The 16457-nt window shown below is 49.0% G+C and overlaps 1 protein-coding gene across 4 annotated transcripts in view; it reads left to right on the plus strand.

The window, feature by feature from the left end:
- PRRT1B (proline rich transmembrane protein 1B) overlaps window positions 1-16457 on the plus strand; it is a 105471-nt gene that overhangs the window by 83058 nt on the left and 5956 nt on the right. For all 4 annotated transcript variants that reach the window (XM_069237090.1, XM_069237089.1, XM_069237091.1 and 1 more), the window contains exon 3: window positions 8774-9192. In XM_069237090.1, the coding sequence (XP_069093191.1) occupies window positions 8774-9192 (419 nt within the window). The remainder of the gene's footprint in view (window positions 1-8773; window positions 9193-16457) is intronic.

Below are 16457 nucleotides of genomic sequence, written 5' to 3' on the forward strand. Positions count from 1 at the left end.
CACCACTGATGTCCCTGTACCCTGCACCCGGGATGCCCATGCAGCATGCACTTGGGACATCCATGGAGCCTGCACCTGGGATGTCCCTGTAGCCTGCACCTGGGATGTCCATGTAGCATGCAGTTGGGACATCAATGTAGCATGCACCAGGGATGTCCCTGTAGCCTGCACCCGGGATGTCCATGTAGCATTGACTTGGGACTTCCATGTAGCATGCACCATGGATGTCCCTATAGCCTGCACCCAGGATGTCCATGTACTTTACTCCAGGGTATCCATGTAACATTTACCAGAAGGTCCATGTGGTTTCCACCAAGATGGAGACTCGGTCAAGAGCTGATTGTGATTACGGCCTTTTGAGTGAGTGCCGGGCTGGCTACCAGGTCAACCAGCCGCCATCACGGAGGATCAGCAATCGGTGCTGTTGGCGACTCAACCTGTAGGGCGTCACAACTCAGGGATTCATTGGCTTCCAGCCCTAGATGGCCCGAGAAGCCTTGAGAGCTTCCTGTCACCAGTGAGGAGACCACGTTGAAGATGGACCCTAGAATGTCACACCAGTGTTAGGGTCAGGGGGTACCTTCTGCGACAGCGTGTTTTAAGGAACAGTTTCTGCCTCAGGCAGCCATAAGTGGATGTGAGCTCAGACTAATTCGGTTCTTTTGGGGATCAGAGTCTCCTCAGCTTGCCCCAGTGGTTTCTTGTAGATTGCAGGAGGACCACCAAGTGCTGGGCAACACTCACACAATAGAGAAATCAGTGCAATTTTGCCACCGAATTCACTTTGATGCCATCTGAGAATAGCCCTCTTTTTCTCCTAACAACGCACCCAAACAAGCAGAAAATAATTTGTGAAAAAGGACAATCAATTCATTTAGAAACAATTTATTCATGAAAAAACTGCAAACTGGGGACAAAAATGTAGGGATTACTTCTCCATGCAGAGATTCCTGCTGCACTGCAGGGATTACTGCTGCACTGCAAGGATTACCGTACAACTGCAGGGATTCCTGCTGCATTGCAGGGATTACTGCTCCACTGCAGGGATTACTGCTCAACTGCAGGGATTATCGCTCCACAGCAGGGATTATTGCTCCACTGCAGGGTTTACCGCTCCACGGCAGGGATTACTGTTGCACTGCAGAAATGATTGCTCCACTGCAGGGTTTACTGCTGCACTGCAGGGATTACCGCTACACTGCAGGGATTATCGCTACACAGCAGGGATTATTGCTCAACTGCAGGGATTCCTGCTACACTGCTGGGTTTACCGCTCCACGGCAGAGATTACTGTTGCACTGCAGAAATTATTGCTCCACTGCAGGGTTTACTGCTGCACTGCAAGGATTACCGCTCCACTGCAGGGATTACTGTGCAACTGCAGGGATTATCGCTCCACTGCAGGGATTACTGCTTCACTGCGGGAATTACCAATGCTCTGCAGGATTACTGCTCCACTGCAGGGATTCCTTCTGCACTGCAGGGATTATTGCTCCACTGCAGGGATTCCTGCTGCACTGCAGGGTTTACCGCTCCACGGCAGGGATTACTGTTGCACTGCAGAAATGATTGCTCCACTGCAGGGTTTACTGCTGCACTGCAGGGATTACCGCTCCACTGCAGGGATTATCGCTCCACAGCAGGGATTATTGCTCCACTGCAGGGATTCCTGCTGCACTGCAGGGTTTACCGCTCCACGGCAGGGATTACTGTTGCACTGCAGAAATTATTGCTCCATTGCAGGGTTTACTGCTGCTCTGCAAGAATTACCACTCCACTGCAGGGATTACTGTGCAACTGCAGGGATTACCGCTGCACTGCAGAGATTACATGTAACTGCAGTGATTCCTGCTGCCCTGCAGGGATTACAGCTCCACTGCAGGGTTTACCGCTCCACTGCAGGGATTACCGCTGCACTGCAGGGATTATCGCTCCACTGCAGGGTTTACTGCTGCACTGCAAGGATTACCGCTCCACTGCAGGGATTACTGTGCAACTGCAGGGATTATCGCTCCACTGCAGGGATTACTGCTGCACTGCGGGAATTACTAATGCTCTGCAGGATTACTGCTCCACTGCAGGGATTCCTTCTGCACTGCAGGGATTACTGCTCCACTGCAGGGATTCCTGCTGCACTGCAGCGTTTACCGCTTCACTGCAGGGATTACCGCTGCACTGCAGGGATCATCGCTCCACTGCATGGTTTACGGCTGCACTGCAAGGATTACCGCTCCACTACAGGGATTACTGTGCAACTGCAGGGATTATCGCTCCACTGCAGGGATTACTGCTCCACTGCGGGAATTACCAATGCTCTGCAGGATTACCGCTGAACAGAAGGGATTGCCGCTGCACTGCAGAGATTACAGCTCTGCTGCACTGCAGGATCACTGCTCGACTGCAGGATTACCACTGCACTGTAGGGATCACCATTGCACCGCGGGGATTACTTCTCCACTGCACTGCAAGTATTACCACAGCACTGCAGGTATTACCACTACACTGCAGGTATTACTGCTACACTGCAGGGATTACCGCTGTGCTGCACTGCAGGAATTACCGCTGCACTGCAGGAATTACCACTCCACTGCAGGATTACCATTCCACTTTAGGATTACTGCTGCACTGCAGGGATTACCGCTGGACAGCAGGAGTACCGTTCCACTGCAGGAATTACCGCTCTGCTGCACTGCAGTGATTACCGCTGCACTGCAGGGATTACTGCCCCATTGCAAGGACTACCTCTGCACTGCAGGGATTACCACTGCACAGCAGGATTACCGCTCCACTGCAGGGACTACTGCTGCACTGCAGGAATTACTGCTGCACTACGGGATTACAGTTTCGCTGCACTGCCGGGATTACCACTGTACTGCAGGGATTACCACTGCACAGCAGGATTACTGCACCACTGCAGGATTTACCACTCTGCTGCACTGCAGGGATTACTGCTGCACTGCATGGATTACCTCTCCACTGCAGGATTCCCACTGCACTGCAGGGATTACCACTCTGCTGCCGTGTAGGAATTAATGCTGCACTGCTGGATTACTGCTTCGCTGCACTGATTATCACTGCACTGCAGATATTAACGCCACATTACAGGGATTACCACTACACTGCAGGGATTACCACTCTACTGCAGGATTACCACTCCACTGCGGGATTACCACTGCACTGCACACTTTACTGCTGGAGTGTTTCAGCACTGGTGGCGGCCGATGGCCCCACCACTGAATCCGGGATAATGATACACGATCAGGGCTCCTCTGCATGTGTAATGAGACTTTTACAGCCTGGTGATGATGTAAACTACACTCTCTGCCGTGGGTTTCATGGGCGGTACCTTCCTTCAGGTTCTCGGTATCGCGAGACTCCACCGTTTGTCACAATAGAGGCACCCTGCATGTCGGTTTATGTGGGCTTTCTCCAGTCCGGGCACTTTAGGTTACCGTTTTGTATTTTATGTGTAGGTATATGTCACAGCGGGCAGGGAAGGAAGTCCTCAGGTGTGAAGAAAGCTGTCCTTCACTCCATCTCTGACCTCTGCCCTGCCCCGAGGGCAGTACATGCTCCAGCTGTTCTGCCTGGAGACAACCCACCCCTACCAAGTTTCCCAGGTCCATGCGTGATGTGCTGCTCCAGTCCAGGTTTCTCTTTGAATTCTGGGACTTGTAGTTTTATTTATTCCATTATAAAATATAGGCCTCTTCTGTTTTACATCACCTTCCTCTACAGCCAGGTTTACTCTATACATTTGATACATTCAGGGGTGTAGCATGGTCAGTAAGATGTGTGTTTGGGGGTGGGGAGGCATGAGCTGCAGGTTTTCCAACAATCATGCCGCCATATAATGTTAAAATACATTATATGACAAGCAGGGCACATGAGAGGGACTAAGGGGGCAGTGGAAAGAGAAATGAATGCAGATTGGCAGAGGTAATAAGGGGCATATTTATAATGCCCTAGCGCCACCTTGCGCCACATTAAGCTCATTATTTTTTACGTTAGTGTGGCCCAACGAGGCCGAAATCCCCTCGCCGTATTTACAGAGTGGCGTAATGCATGCATTGCACCACTCTGTAACCCTTTGCATTATATTATGCCTGCGCCAGGCATTATATATGCAAATGGGCGTTCCCCCATTAGGGGAGCTGGGAAAATGCCGTAAGGAAATCTCATAGATTTCCTTACGGCATTTATTACGGCACTTTTAACGATTGCTCAGGAGCAGGCGTTAAAAGGGGGCTTCCATTCTTTAGAATGGGCCCCTATGTTCTCTGCAGGAGAAGGGCCAATATTTTGTTGCTACTCCTGCAAAGTACATGAATAGCCTCATGAGAAATGATGCTATTGCCCCCTACACTGCGCCATGGTGCGCCGTATTTTAAATTCAGCACACACATGGTGGCGGTAGGGGGGCGCTAAGGGGCACTGGGAAAGTGGCACTGCACTCGGTGCAGCACCACTTCTCATAAATCTGCTCCTAAGTGAGTGAAAACTAAAGAATAGTTTGCAAAATAACAAAAAAAATTGAAGATTTTCAGAATATAGACAGGAGAGGGGTGTGTGTGGGTTTTTATCTGTGTGTATGGGAAACTTCCTGGTGAAATCCAACTAGCACCGCACAATATCTGACTGAAAGCCCCTCTACCCAATCATTTTCCTGAAAATACAGTTATTTGGGGCATGTAACCCCCAGAGAGCACCCCTGAAACCTGAAGATGCCCCCTGGGTACATGAATGTTTATGTGTGCACCCATGTGGTCGGATGAGCCTGGAGAGTTGTGCTGTCTTTGAGTATTGCAGTCCAGGAAGCCATGTTCACCCCGAGGTTGGAGAGAACCTCCCAGACAGTGGTGTGAATAGCGGGGCTCTTCAAAAGCCTTCCTGAGATCCTTATCGTGGGTGGGCCAGACATCCAGGGGCATAGGTATGAGCCCCTTGCACTGCCATTGCGTCACTCTTAGTGATGGGACGTGGAGCAAACCTTGAACTCATGTATGAAGCCACTTTGCGTGACTTTGAACGGCTTCATACATATGGAGTAAGGCAAGGCAGCGCAAATCGCTGCATTATCTTACTCTGCGCAAAGGAGGCTTTCCATGGGCGTTGCTGTGGGTGTTCCCATGCAACACCCATGGATTTTTTGACGCACCCCAGATTTACAAGACCTTGTAAACCTGGGAATGCGCCAAAACCTTACACCTCCCAGGGGAGGAGCAACAAGGAGAAATATAATTTTTTCTCCTTGGTTTTTCCTCTTTGTACGTGTGCTGCATTCTGCAGCACACCTAGAAAAGGAAAAAGCCTCCCAGGATTGTTTTTATGCAGGAAGGTGCTGCTTCCTCTACAAAAACAATCCTGCCTATGACGCAGACACCCTTGCCCCATGGTGCAAGGCTGCCTGTGTTAGCGCTAGGCAGCCAAAATGGCGCCAGCGTAGTGGGAAAGGACAGGAATGCACGGTGTTGCATAGATACGATGCATTCCTTCCCTTTCCCTTTGACGCAGGACAGCGTTGCAAGGTGACTTGCTGTGCTGCGGGAACAGGGTGTAGAGAGTAGGAGACAGACGGTCCCTCTGAAGTGATGGTACAGACCACACCTCTTCCTGGTGCATTCTGCCACAGTACCCCCAGCTGGTTCAGAGGTGGCTGAATGGGGAAACCTCTCCCTCTTTTGAGCCTTTGTTTTGGGGCCCACTGACAGGGAACTCCTGGACACATCCGTCATTTCCTGCTGCGCCTAGAGAACAAGCCTAGTATGGCAAGGGTTTCCAGGAATATGCAAATTTCAGAAAGTTTCTGACCCAGGTCCCAGAACTGGACCTGTGAAATAATCACTGCATGCGAACTTGGTGTAAGTGTGTGCCAGGATTTTCTCACTGACCAGTGCCAGGGTTCCACACAGTGGGGACCAGGAAAGACATCTGTGCCCCAGGGCTGAGGTCGCACACTACCAATTCCCTTTTGCCAGGGTTTGAGAACAGGAACCTGGAAGTTCTGCATCCCGACCAGGAGAGCTGCCTTCAGACTACCTTGAAGGAAGGAGCCCACTGACTGCCAAAGACGGAGCTGGAGATGCCCTTCCATGAAGGAAAAGCTGCCTAGAAGATGTTCAGGAAGAGCTGAAGTTGGCCCACTATAGCAAGGGAAGGATCTGCACCCTTGGGCCCTTCGGTGGGGTCTTAATGCACCTGGTGCCCTGCAGTGTACTGCAGAGCAAGAACACTTTCTGTGCTTACACTGGGGTCATGAACTTCTCAGCCCGGTCCGCAGAGCTTTGCGACTGATGAAAGAATTGCCAAAGAAGCTCAGCGATGACTTTGTGCTTGGAAAACTCGCCGCGGCCTCAGGGGTTTTTATGTTTAACCAGGCGAATCAGCATGGAGGATGACTTGGTGCTACAGTAATCCGTGACCATGTTTGGTGCTTCTTAGTATCAGCAAGATCACAGTTGCAACCCAGGGTGGGCTGTTTGGGTGGTGGGCTTGAGGTTTGAGCTTGAGGAAGGACCAGTAGGGAGCTATCACTCCCCCTAGGCGGTATCAGTGAACATGGTCCCTTTGTTAGGTGTGTCCGTGCCACATCTCCTCATCAGACACTAAGACATGACCGCCCAGAAGGCAGCGGGGGAGACCATCTGACCAGAGCAGAGACAAGCGCTGCCACTCTCTTGGAGACTGTGTGAAAATGCCCACATGGCCAGTAGCAAAGACCAGGCCCAGAGATGGAGGCATCACAGGAGGTCCACACTCACCAGACCAAAGAAAGTGCTTTACGCAACCGGGACCTGAGGACACATAAATCGACAGACCCTGGTGTAGCTATAACAGAACTCAGAAGCCACTGACCGTGACAGTGCAGTAGCCAGAAAGCCACAGGCCCTAGCGAAAGGAAGAAATGGGCCCCTAACCACTTCTTGGACTATGAAATACACACTAATCAGGGTTCAGCGGGCACGCCAGGCCTCTGGGCCCCAGTGCCACTGCACCTACTGCACCAATGGAAGCTACGCCCCTCCACTGTGATCATATTTCTAGCGCTTACCAGTGCGTGGGGAAAGTGTAAGGAAGCTACTCAGGAACTTTCCCCTCACCATAGACTCAGGAGGTGGATGTCTCTGCACCCAGATCTTGCTGTGACCCCTTGCAGTAATATCAGAGCAGCAGTCATTTCCCAGGATTAGCCATGTAGATTGCTTTTGCCTGGAGCATTTCATGTGTAGTGTCTTCTCAAGTGAATGCAGTGGCGGGCAGGTGGTGATTGAATGGTCTTATATGCTTCGGCGCGTTCTGAGTTTCTACACTACACCGCCTCCCTGAGTAAGCCTCTGCCTGCTCAGCTGCACTACCCTGAGCAGCTAGTACTAAGGAATTGTACATGCTGCTCAGTTTTGTGTTCCTGGGTAAGGTAAAGCCCTGTGGTAAAAGAAGCGCTTGATTTGCAAAAAAAAAAATTACAAGTGCCAGGACCCTCATCAAGAAGACTTGGCATCTTGTACCACCCATTGCCCCTGCCAGCGCTGCCAAATGACAGCACCAACACAACCACTAGTCATATCACTCCGAAAAGTGCGACAATTCAGACAATTCCAGGCCCCCACAACTATAGGAACGGCTTGGGCTGCATGTATCAGTCATTTTTAACGTACAGTGAACTAATAAACAACTGCTGTTGTGTTTAACTCTAAATTAGACCAACAGCACCACCATGTGGCAGCTGTCATAAGTGTCCAGGTGTTGACAATTAAGTGCTGGTGCCGAGCACCGGAAACCACCGTCTCAAAATAAGCACTGGACAATAGGCCTCCATTGCTACCAAATGAGCCCAGTTTCCACTAATTGCCCCGAGACTCCGGAAAAGTTAACACAAAATTGTACTGCAACTCCTCATGTAATTGTGTGCTAAAATGCAAATAAGATTGATACAAAATGTGCTTTTAATTCCATTGCATATTGCATAACTTGCACTTCCTTGCCTCATAATTTAGTCAACCTTCTCACATGATTGGTCCTTCACTGCAGCATATTTACAGTGTTTCTCTGATTCAAGTATCTGGATGTCAGAATTGTGATAATCAGCCAATGACAATACATCAGACACATCACTATCTATTCCGCTGTCTTTGAACTATCTCCTCCCATGTCCTCATGTCTTGTTACTGCCTCACTCATCACTTCACTGTTGAACAGGGCCTTGGTTGGATGTCCGCCAGTGTCTCCCTACTCTTGCACGCGGTCAGCTTCTTGTGTGGAGATACTCGTACCTAAGGTGCTCCCCGAGGCCCAATCTTGTCACCCCGACGCATGGGTAGGGATGCGTTACAGTCACTGTGGCAGCTGCCTTATGGTGACACCACAAAAGGCCAGAAGAGGGCACCAAACTAGACTAAATAGTCTCAAAATTACCATTGGTTCTAGGAGATTGTCAGCGCCCAAATGACAAAGTGTCATTTTAGCAGGGATATGAAAATCCAGACACCGCGGCTGCCCCAGTGGTGCCTTTTGGTGTAGTTTGAGAATATTAGAATGACGTCCACATACACATCAGAGCATCCTCCTCAGTCCTTGAGTTCTGCAAGAAACTGAAGTCTTGGCTCTTCCCTAGGTCACAGACTCAGCTCGCACACTTACCTCCTTATCTAACGCCTTGATACCCTCCTGGATGGGACGCATGCGCTACAATTGGTCATAGCAGAACATATTGTGTAGGTCATGTATGTCTTTCTGCCGCAAGAATGGACTGAAGATTCTGTCTTTCTTTCTCTAGAATCTGCAGCTGGTCTTGGTCCATCGTCTACTCCGAGTGAAGCTGCTGGCCCTGACCGGACAGTCGCCGAGGCCAGCGGAGACAGTGGTCATGCTCCTCATGTTGCACCACCTGAGTGCCTGCCAGTGCCCACAGGCAGTGCTGGGACGTCGATCGATGGAAATGCTGAACTCAGTCCCTCCACGGAATCCAAAGACACAACTCAAGTCCCCAAGGCAACCACCGGAATTGTAAACCCAAGTTTTGTAGGCGAGCCACCCCCTTACTCCCCTCCAGACCCCAAAACTGTTCACCTACTGTACCCACCTTTCCAAAGCCACTATGCAGGTCAAGTGCCCGTCATGTACCAGCCAGGCCCCTCTGACCAGGTCATGTTCCAGAACCAGAACTTCCCACCGGGATCGCAGCCCTACACCATTGTACGTACCAGGATGTGGGGTTGGGTGAGGGATCGCAGCGCTACACCATTGTACATAGCAGCATGTGGGGTTTGGTGAGGGATCACAGCTCTACATCATTATGCGTACCAGGATGAGATGTTGGGCAGGGATTGCAGCCCTACACCATTGTACAGACTAGGATGAGGGGTTGGGTGAGGAATCGCAGCCCTACACCATCGTACATACCAGGATGTGGGGTTGAGTGAGGAATCGCAGCACTATACCATTGTACACATCGAGTTGAAGGGTTTGGTGAGGGGCCACACCCCTACACAGTCGTATATACCAGGATGAGGGGATGGGTGAGGGATTGCAGCCCTACTCCTTCATAAGTACCAAGATGAGGGGTTGGATGAAGGATCACAGCTCTACACCATTCTATGTACCAGGATGAGGGGTTTGTTGAGGGGTTACAGCCCTACAGAGTGGTACATACCAGGATGAGGGGTTTGGTGAGGGGTCGCAGCACTGCACAATCGTAGAGACCAGGATGAGGGGTTGGGTGAGAGATTAGAGATCAGACATAGCTGAATGAGAGGATGGGTGTGGGATTCCAGCCCTGTTTCATCATACATATCTGGGTGAAGGGTTGGATGAGGAATTGCAGCCATACTCCATCATACATCGCAGGATGAGGTGGTGAACGAGGCATTACAGCCCTACTTCATAGTAAGTACCAGTATGAGGGGCTAGGTGAGGGGTCGTAGGCCTCCACCATCGTGCATACTAGAATGAGGGATTGAATGAGGAATTGAAGCCCACTCCATCGAACCTATCAGGATGAGGGGATGGGTGAGGGATCACAGCTCCACACTATAATACATAGCAGGACGAGGGGATGGGTGATGGATTGCAGCCCCACTTCATCGTAAGTACCAGGATGAGGGGATGAGTGAGGTATTGCAGCTCTACTTCATCGTAAGTACCAGGATGAGGGGTTGGGTGAGTGCTTTCAGCCCTCCTCATCATACATGACAGAATGAGGGGCTTAGTGAGGGATTGCATCGATATACCATTGTACATACCAGGATGAGGTGTTTGGTGAGCGGTTGCAGGTCTACACCATCATACCACTGCAAGGGGCTGAGTAAGGAATTACAGACCTACACCATCGTACATACCAGGATGAGGTGTTGGGTGAGTGATTGCAGGTCTACACCATTATACGTACCACTAGGAGGGGCTGAGTGAGGAATTACAGCCCTACACCATCGTACATACCAGGATGAGGTGTTTGGTGAGGGGGTGCAGGTCTACACTATCATATGTACCACTGCGAGGGGCTGAGTAAGGAATTGCAGCCCTACACCATTGTACATACCAGGATGAGGTGTTGGGTGAGGGATTGCAGGTCTACACCATCATACTACTGCGAGGGGCTGAGTAAGGAATTACAGCCCTACACCATCGTACATACCAGGATGAGGTGTTGGGTGAAGGATTGCAGGTCTACACTATCATATGTACCACTGCGAGGGGCTGAGTAAGGAATTACAGACCTACACCATCGTACATACCAGGTTCATGGGTTGGTGAGGTCTGTGGACTTACTCTCACTGTCCTTCTTACAAGTTAATCCTAAAAAGGAACTGAAGCTTTGTGAGATCCTACAACGAGCAGCAAATTGTGTAGAAATCTATACCATGCATGTAAATAAGGCACGACCAGCAGGTCCCCAGCCTCCAAGAAGGACTTATGAGGATAAACACCAAAAACACCCAAGAATGTGCAGAAACGTGGAGTTTGAATACAGTTGTCTTATAACTTAAGGCTAATCAATAGGTTTAGTTATAAGGGATTGCTAAAGTTCAGCAATGCTGTCAAGTAAGCCAAATTCCTCTTCTGGACTTTACAAGTTACAAAAGACATTAAAAAGACACCATTGATGAAACTCTACACATGGAAGTATGACCCTAGAAAGATGATATCAATATCTACTGATTTTATTTATCCAGTCAATAATTCTTCTATTCCCTTATACAGTATTCTTTAATAAACACATAAGCAATTCATTCAAAAATATAATGTTAAACAATGTTCTCATCAAAAGCAATTGAAATACATGTTCCAGGTATAAGTATTACATGTTTTTGAGGCTTAGGGTTGCTCACTCAAGGCTGATAACATTTAAAAACACAAAACAATACATAAAAGAAACAAAAACCAATATGAATGTAAGTTAAAAAATTCAGCTTCTGTTTCAAGTCTATCTTACAAGATCCACCAACCAATACCCTGCTTTTATGTTGGAATATTAACAGATATCCAGAAGCAATGTCAACAATACTTTTCTAAAAACAGTATCCTATGTAATTATCCCAAATCATAGTCCTTCTCGTTGTATCAAGTATTACAATTTGATTTATTAAACCAACAATAATGGGGTGAAGAACCAAGTCATTAAATTACATATCATGTAACTATATCTATAGGTGAAAAAGGTGTTGCTCATCTAAGTGAGAGTTTAACATTGGCAATTGTTATTACCAGGCATGATAACCTCAATATTACTCCAAAACAATTAAAGTATCAATTTTCTAGTGTGCTTTCTTGTATGAGGTACGTATACAGGAAAACACAAGGGACCCGATTCACAAAGGTAAACTTAGACCAAAAGTCTAAGTTTAGACCAAAAGTCTAAACTTAGACCAAAAGTGTAACTTTACTACGAGTAAAGTTAGACTTTAGGTCTAAACGTAGACTTTTGATCTGAAATTAGACTTTTGGTCTACGTTTACCTTTGTGAATCAGGCCCAATACATAGACTTTCCCTTCACAAGGCCTCTAATTTATGATATATGTTAATGGTATAGATTATACATACTTAGTCATGGGTACCAATACTAGTAATAAATTCCTTCATAGTGATTTCATTTAATATTCGGTTCTCAATCTTTGGATCTAATATAAAGAAGTAAGAAAGTATCCTATTGACTGGTCTCTGTCACTGGGCAATCTGAAAGTGAGTGAAAAATAAGCAATAACTTCAAAAATCTGTAAATAGCTATGCCCCTTTCCATATATAGATGGCATCTTGGTCAACATTGACTCACTCCATGCTTACAGATAGCATGCTCCTGAGACTAACACTAAATATTGAAAAAAAACAGCCAGTCATACCTGCCTCTTCTAAAGTCTAAAGCATGCAGAGGTCCAATGCTAGTTAAGCCTGTGTAGGAAGTTGGCTCTGTAAGCACTATTTCAAAGTAAGGAATAGTATGCACAGAGTCCAAGGGTTCCCCTTAGAGGTAAGATAGTGGCAACAAGAGATAATACTAATGCTCTATTTTGTGGTAGTGTGGTCGAGCAGTAGGCTTATCAAAGGAGTAGTGTTAAGCATTTGTTGTACATACACAAGCAATAAATGAGGAACACACACTCAAAGACAATTCCAGGCCAATAGGGTTTTGTATAGAAAAATATATTTTCTTAGTTTATTTTAAGAACCACAGGTTCAAGATTTACATGTAACACTTCAAATGAAAGGTATTGCAGGTAGGTACTTTAGGAACTTTGAATTAGCAAAATAGCATATACAGCTTTCACATAAATCACATATAGCTATTTTAAAACTAGACACAGTGCAATTTTCAACAGTTCCTAGGGGGAGTAAGAGTTTGTTAGTTTTTGCAGGTAAGTAAACCACCTACGGGGTTCAAGTTTGGGTCCAAGGTAGCCCACCGTTGGGGGTTCAGAGCAACCCCAAAGTTACCACACCAGCAGCTTAGGGCCGGTCAGGTGCAGAGGTCAAAGTGGTGCCCAAAACGTATAGGCTTCAATGGAGAAGGGGGTGCCCCGGTTCCAGTCTGCCAGCAGGTAAGTACCCGCGTCTTCGGAGGGCAGACCAGGGGGATTTTGTAGGGCACCGGGGGGGACACAAGTCCACACAGAAAGTACACCCTCAGTAGCATGGGGGCGGCCGGGTGCAGTGTGCAAACGCGCGTCGGGTTTTCAATAGAAATCAATGGGAGACCAAGGGGTCTCTTCAGCGATGCAGGCAAGCAAGGAGGGGGCTCCTCGGGGTAGCCACCACCTGGGCAAGGGAGAGGGCCTCCTCGGTGTCACTCCTGCACTGGAGTTCCGATCCTTCAGGTCCTGGGGGCTGGGGATGCATAGTCTTTACCAGGCGTCGGGATCTGAGAAGCAGGCAGTTGCGGTCAGGGGGAGCCTCAGGATTCCCTCTGCAGGCGTCGCAGGGGGGGCAACTCTGGCTACTCACGGTCTTACAGTCGCCGGGGAGTCCTCCCTGAAGTGTTTGTTCTCCACAAGTCGAGCCGGGGGCGTCAGGTGCAGAGTAGCAAGTCTGACGCTTCCGGCGGGAAACGCAAGTTGGTTTAAAGTTGCTCCTTTGTAACAAAGTTGCAGTCTTGGGTGAACAGAGCCGCTGTCCTCAGGAGTTCTTGGTCCTTCTAGAGCAGGGCAGTCCTCTGAGGATTCAGAGGTCGCTGGTCCCTGGGGAAAGCGTCGCTGGAGCAGTGTCTTTAAAAGGGGGGAGACAGGCCGGTAGAGCTGGGGCCAAAGCAGTTGGTGTCTCCGTGTTCTCTGCAGGGTTTTTCAGCTTAGCAGTCCTCTTCTTCTTAGGTTGCAGGAATCTCAGTTCCTAGGTTCTGGGGAGCCCTTAAATACTAAATTTAAGGGCGTGTTTAGGTCTGGGGGGTTAGTAGCCAATGGCTACTAGTCCTGAGGGTGGGTATACCCTCTTTGTGCCTCCTCCCAAGGGGAGGGCGTCACATTCCTATCCCTATTGGGGGAATCCTCCATCTGCAAGATGGAGGATTTCTAAAAGTCAGAGTCACCTCAGCTCAGGACACCTTAGGGGCTGTCCTGACTGGCCAGTGACTACTCCTTGTTTTTCTCATTATCTCCTCCGGCCTTGCCGCCAAAAGTGGGGCCGTGGCCGGAGGGGGCGGGCAACTCCACTAGCTGGAGTGCCCTGTGGTGCTGTAACAAAGGGGGTGAGCCTTTGAGGCTCACCGCCAGGTGTTACAGTTCCTGCAGGGGGAGGTGTGAAGCACCTCCACCCAGTACAGGCTTTGTTACTAGCCACAGAGTAACAAAGGCACTCTCCCCATGTGGCTAGCAACATGTCTCTAGTGTGGCAGGCTGCTAAAACCAGTCAGCCTACACGGATAGTCGGTTAAGGTTTCAGGGGGCACCTCTAAGGTGCCCTCTGGGGTGTATGTTACAATAAAATGTACACTGGCATCAATGTGCATTTATTGTGCTGAGAAGTTTGATACCAAACTTTCCAGTTTTCAGTGTAGCCATTATGGTGCTGTGGAGTTCGTGCATGACAGACTCCCAGACCATATACTCTTATGGCTACCCTGCACTTACAATGTCTAAGGTTTTGCTTAGACACTGTAGGGGCACAGTGCTCATGCACTGGTGCCCTCACCTATGGTATAGTGCACCCTGCCTTAGGGCTGTAAGGCCTGCTAGAGGGGTGACTTATCTATACTGCATAGGCAGTGTGAGGTTGGCATGGCACCCTGAGGGGAGTGCCATGTCGACTTACTCATTTTGTCCTCACCAGCACACACAAGCTGGCAAGCAGTGTGTCTGTGAGGGGTCCCCAGGGTGGCATAAGATATGCTGCAGCCCTTAGAGACCTTCCCTGGCATCAGGGCCCTTGGTACCAGGGGTACCAGTTACAAGGGACTTACCTGGATGCCAGGGTGTGCCAATTGTGGAAACAAAAGTACAGGTTAGGGAAAGAACACTGGTGCTGGGGCCTGGTTAGCAGGCATTAGCACACTTTCAAATCAAAACTTAGCATCAGCAAAGGCAAAAAGTCAGGGGGTAACCATGCCAAGGAGGCATTTCCTTACAGCCTGTCAATGTACAATGCAGTTGACCAAGTCGATGTCCAGTGCTAGTCAAGCCTGCCGATGTCCATAGGCAGCTTACCCTATTGATGTCCAATACTAGTCAAGCCTGTCGATGTCCAATGCAGTTGACCCTGCCAATGTCCAATGCGAGTCAAGCTAGTCGATGTCTGCATGCAGTTGACCCTGCCGATATCCATTGTGAGTCAAGCCTGTCAATGTGCACAGGCAGTTGACCCTGCCGATCTCCCCTGCAAGTCAAGCCTGCCGATGTTCAATGCTAGTCAAGCCTGCCAATGTCCATAGGCAGTTGACCCTGCTGATGTCCTATGCTACTTGAGCCTGCAGATATCCACACGCAGTTGACCCTGTCAACGCCTACTGCCAGTCTACTGCAGACGCCTACTACTTGCCAAACCTGCAGATGGCCACTTTTTGTAGAGCCAGTCTGTATCCACTACTAGTGAAGCCTACTGATGTTCACTGGTAGTAAAGCTTGCAGATGTCCACAGCTAGTTGATCTTGCCTTGCCTGTTGGTAGTCGAGCCTGTTGGTGTCCAGCGCTAGTTGAGCATGCTGGTGTCCACACCCCATTGATGTCCAGTGCCAGTCAAGTCTGCAGATAGCAACCTCTGGTCACCCCTGTTGATGTCCACTACTATTAAAACCTACCAATGTTCACTGTCAGTTGATCCTGCCGATGTCCAGAACCAGTAAAGCCTACCAATGTCCACTGCTAATCGAGTGTTTCAATATCTACTGCTAGTAAGGCCTCCTGGCAGCTGAGTCTGCTGACATACAATACTAGTTGAGCCTATGACATCCACTGATAACTAGTAGAGTCCGTTGCCATCCATTAGTAGTCTAGCCACTCAATGCCCACTGCTTGTAAAGCCTACCAATGTTCACTACTAGTGAGGTCTGCCTATATCAATCCACTAGTTGAGACTGCCAATATCCTCTACTCGCCAAGCTTGCTGATATCCAGTACTGGCCGAGCCTGCCAACATCCACTTCTAGTTGAGCCTGCAGACATCCACTACTAGTTGGGCCTGCTGACGTCCACTACTAGTCAAACCCATCGATATCCAGTACTAGTTGAGCCTGTTGATATACACTTCTAGTCAAGCCAGCTGAAGTCCACTGCTAGTAAAGCCCACCAATGATGACTACTAGTAAAGTCCTTTCCATTCACAGCTAGTCGAGCGCCCCAACATTCACTATCGGTCGATCCTCCTGACATATACTAGTAGTCTAGCCATCTGACGTACACTGTTGTCCATACCTACTAATATTCACTACTAGTCGAGTCTGGCCCTAACCACTGCTGGTAAGCTTCCTGATGTCCACCCCATGACCTAGTGTCAAATAAGACCTAGGCTGGCCCAGTGGCACCCGGTGTCTTTGGCACACCCA

The sequence above is a fragment of the Pleurodeles waltl genome, chromosome 6 (genome assembly GCF_031143425.1).
Source record: "Pleurodeles waltl isolate 20211129_DDA chromosome 6, aPleWal1.hap1.20221129, whole genome shotgun sequence".
Lineage (NCBI taxonomy): Eukaryota > Metazoa > Chordata > Amphibia > Caudata > Salamandridae > Pleurodeles > Pleurodeles waltl.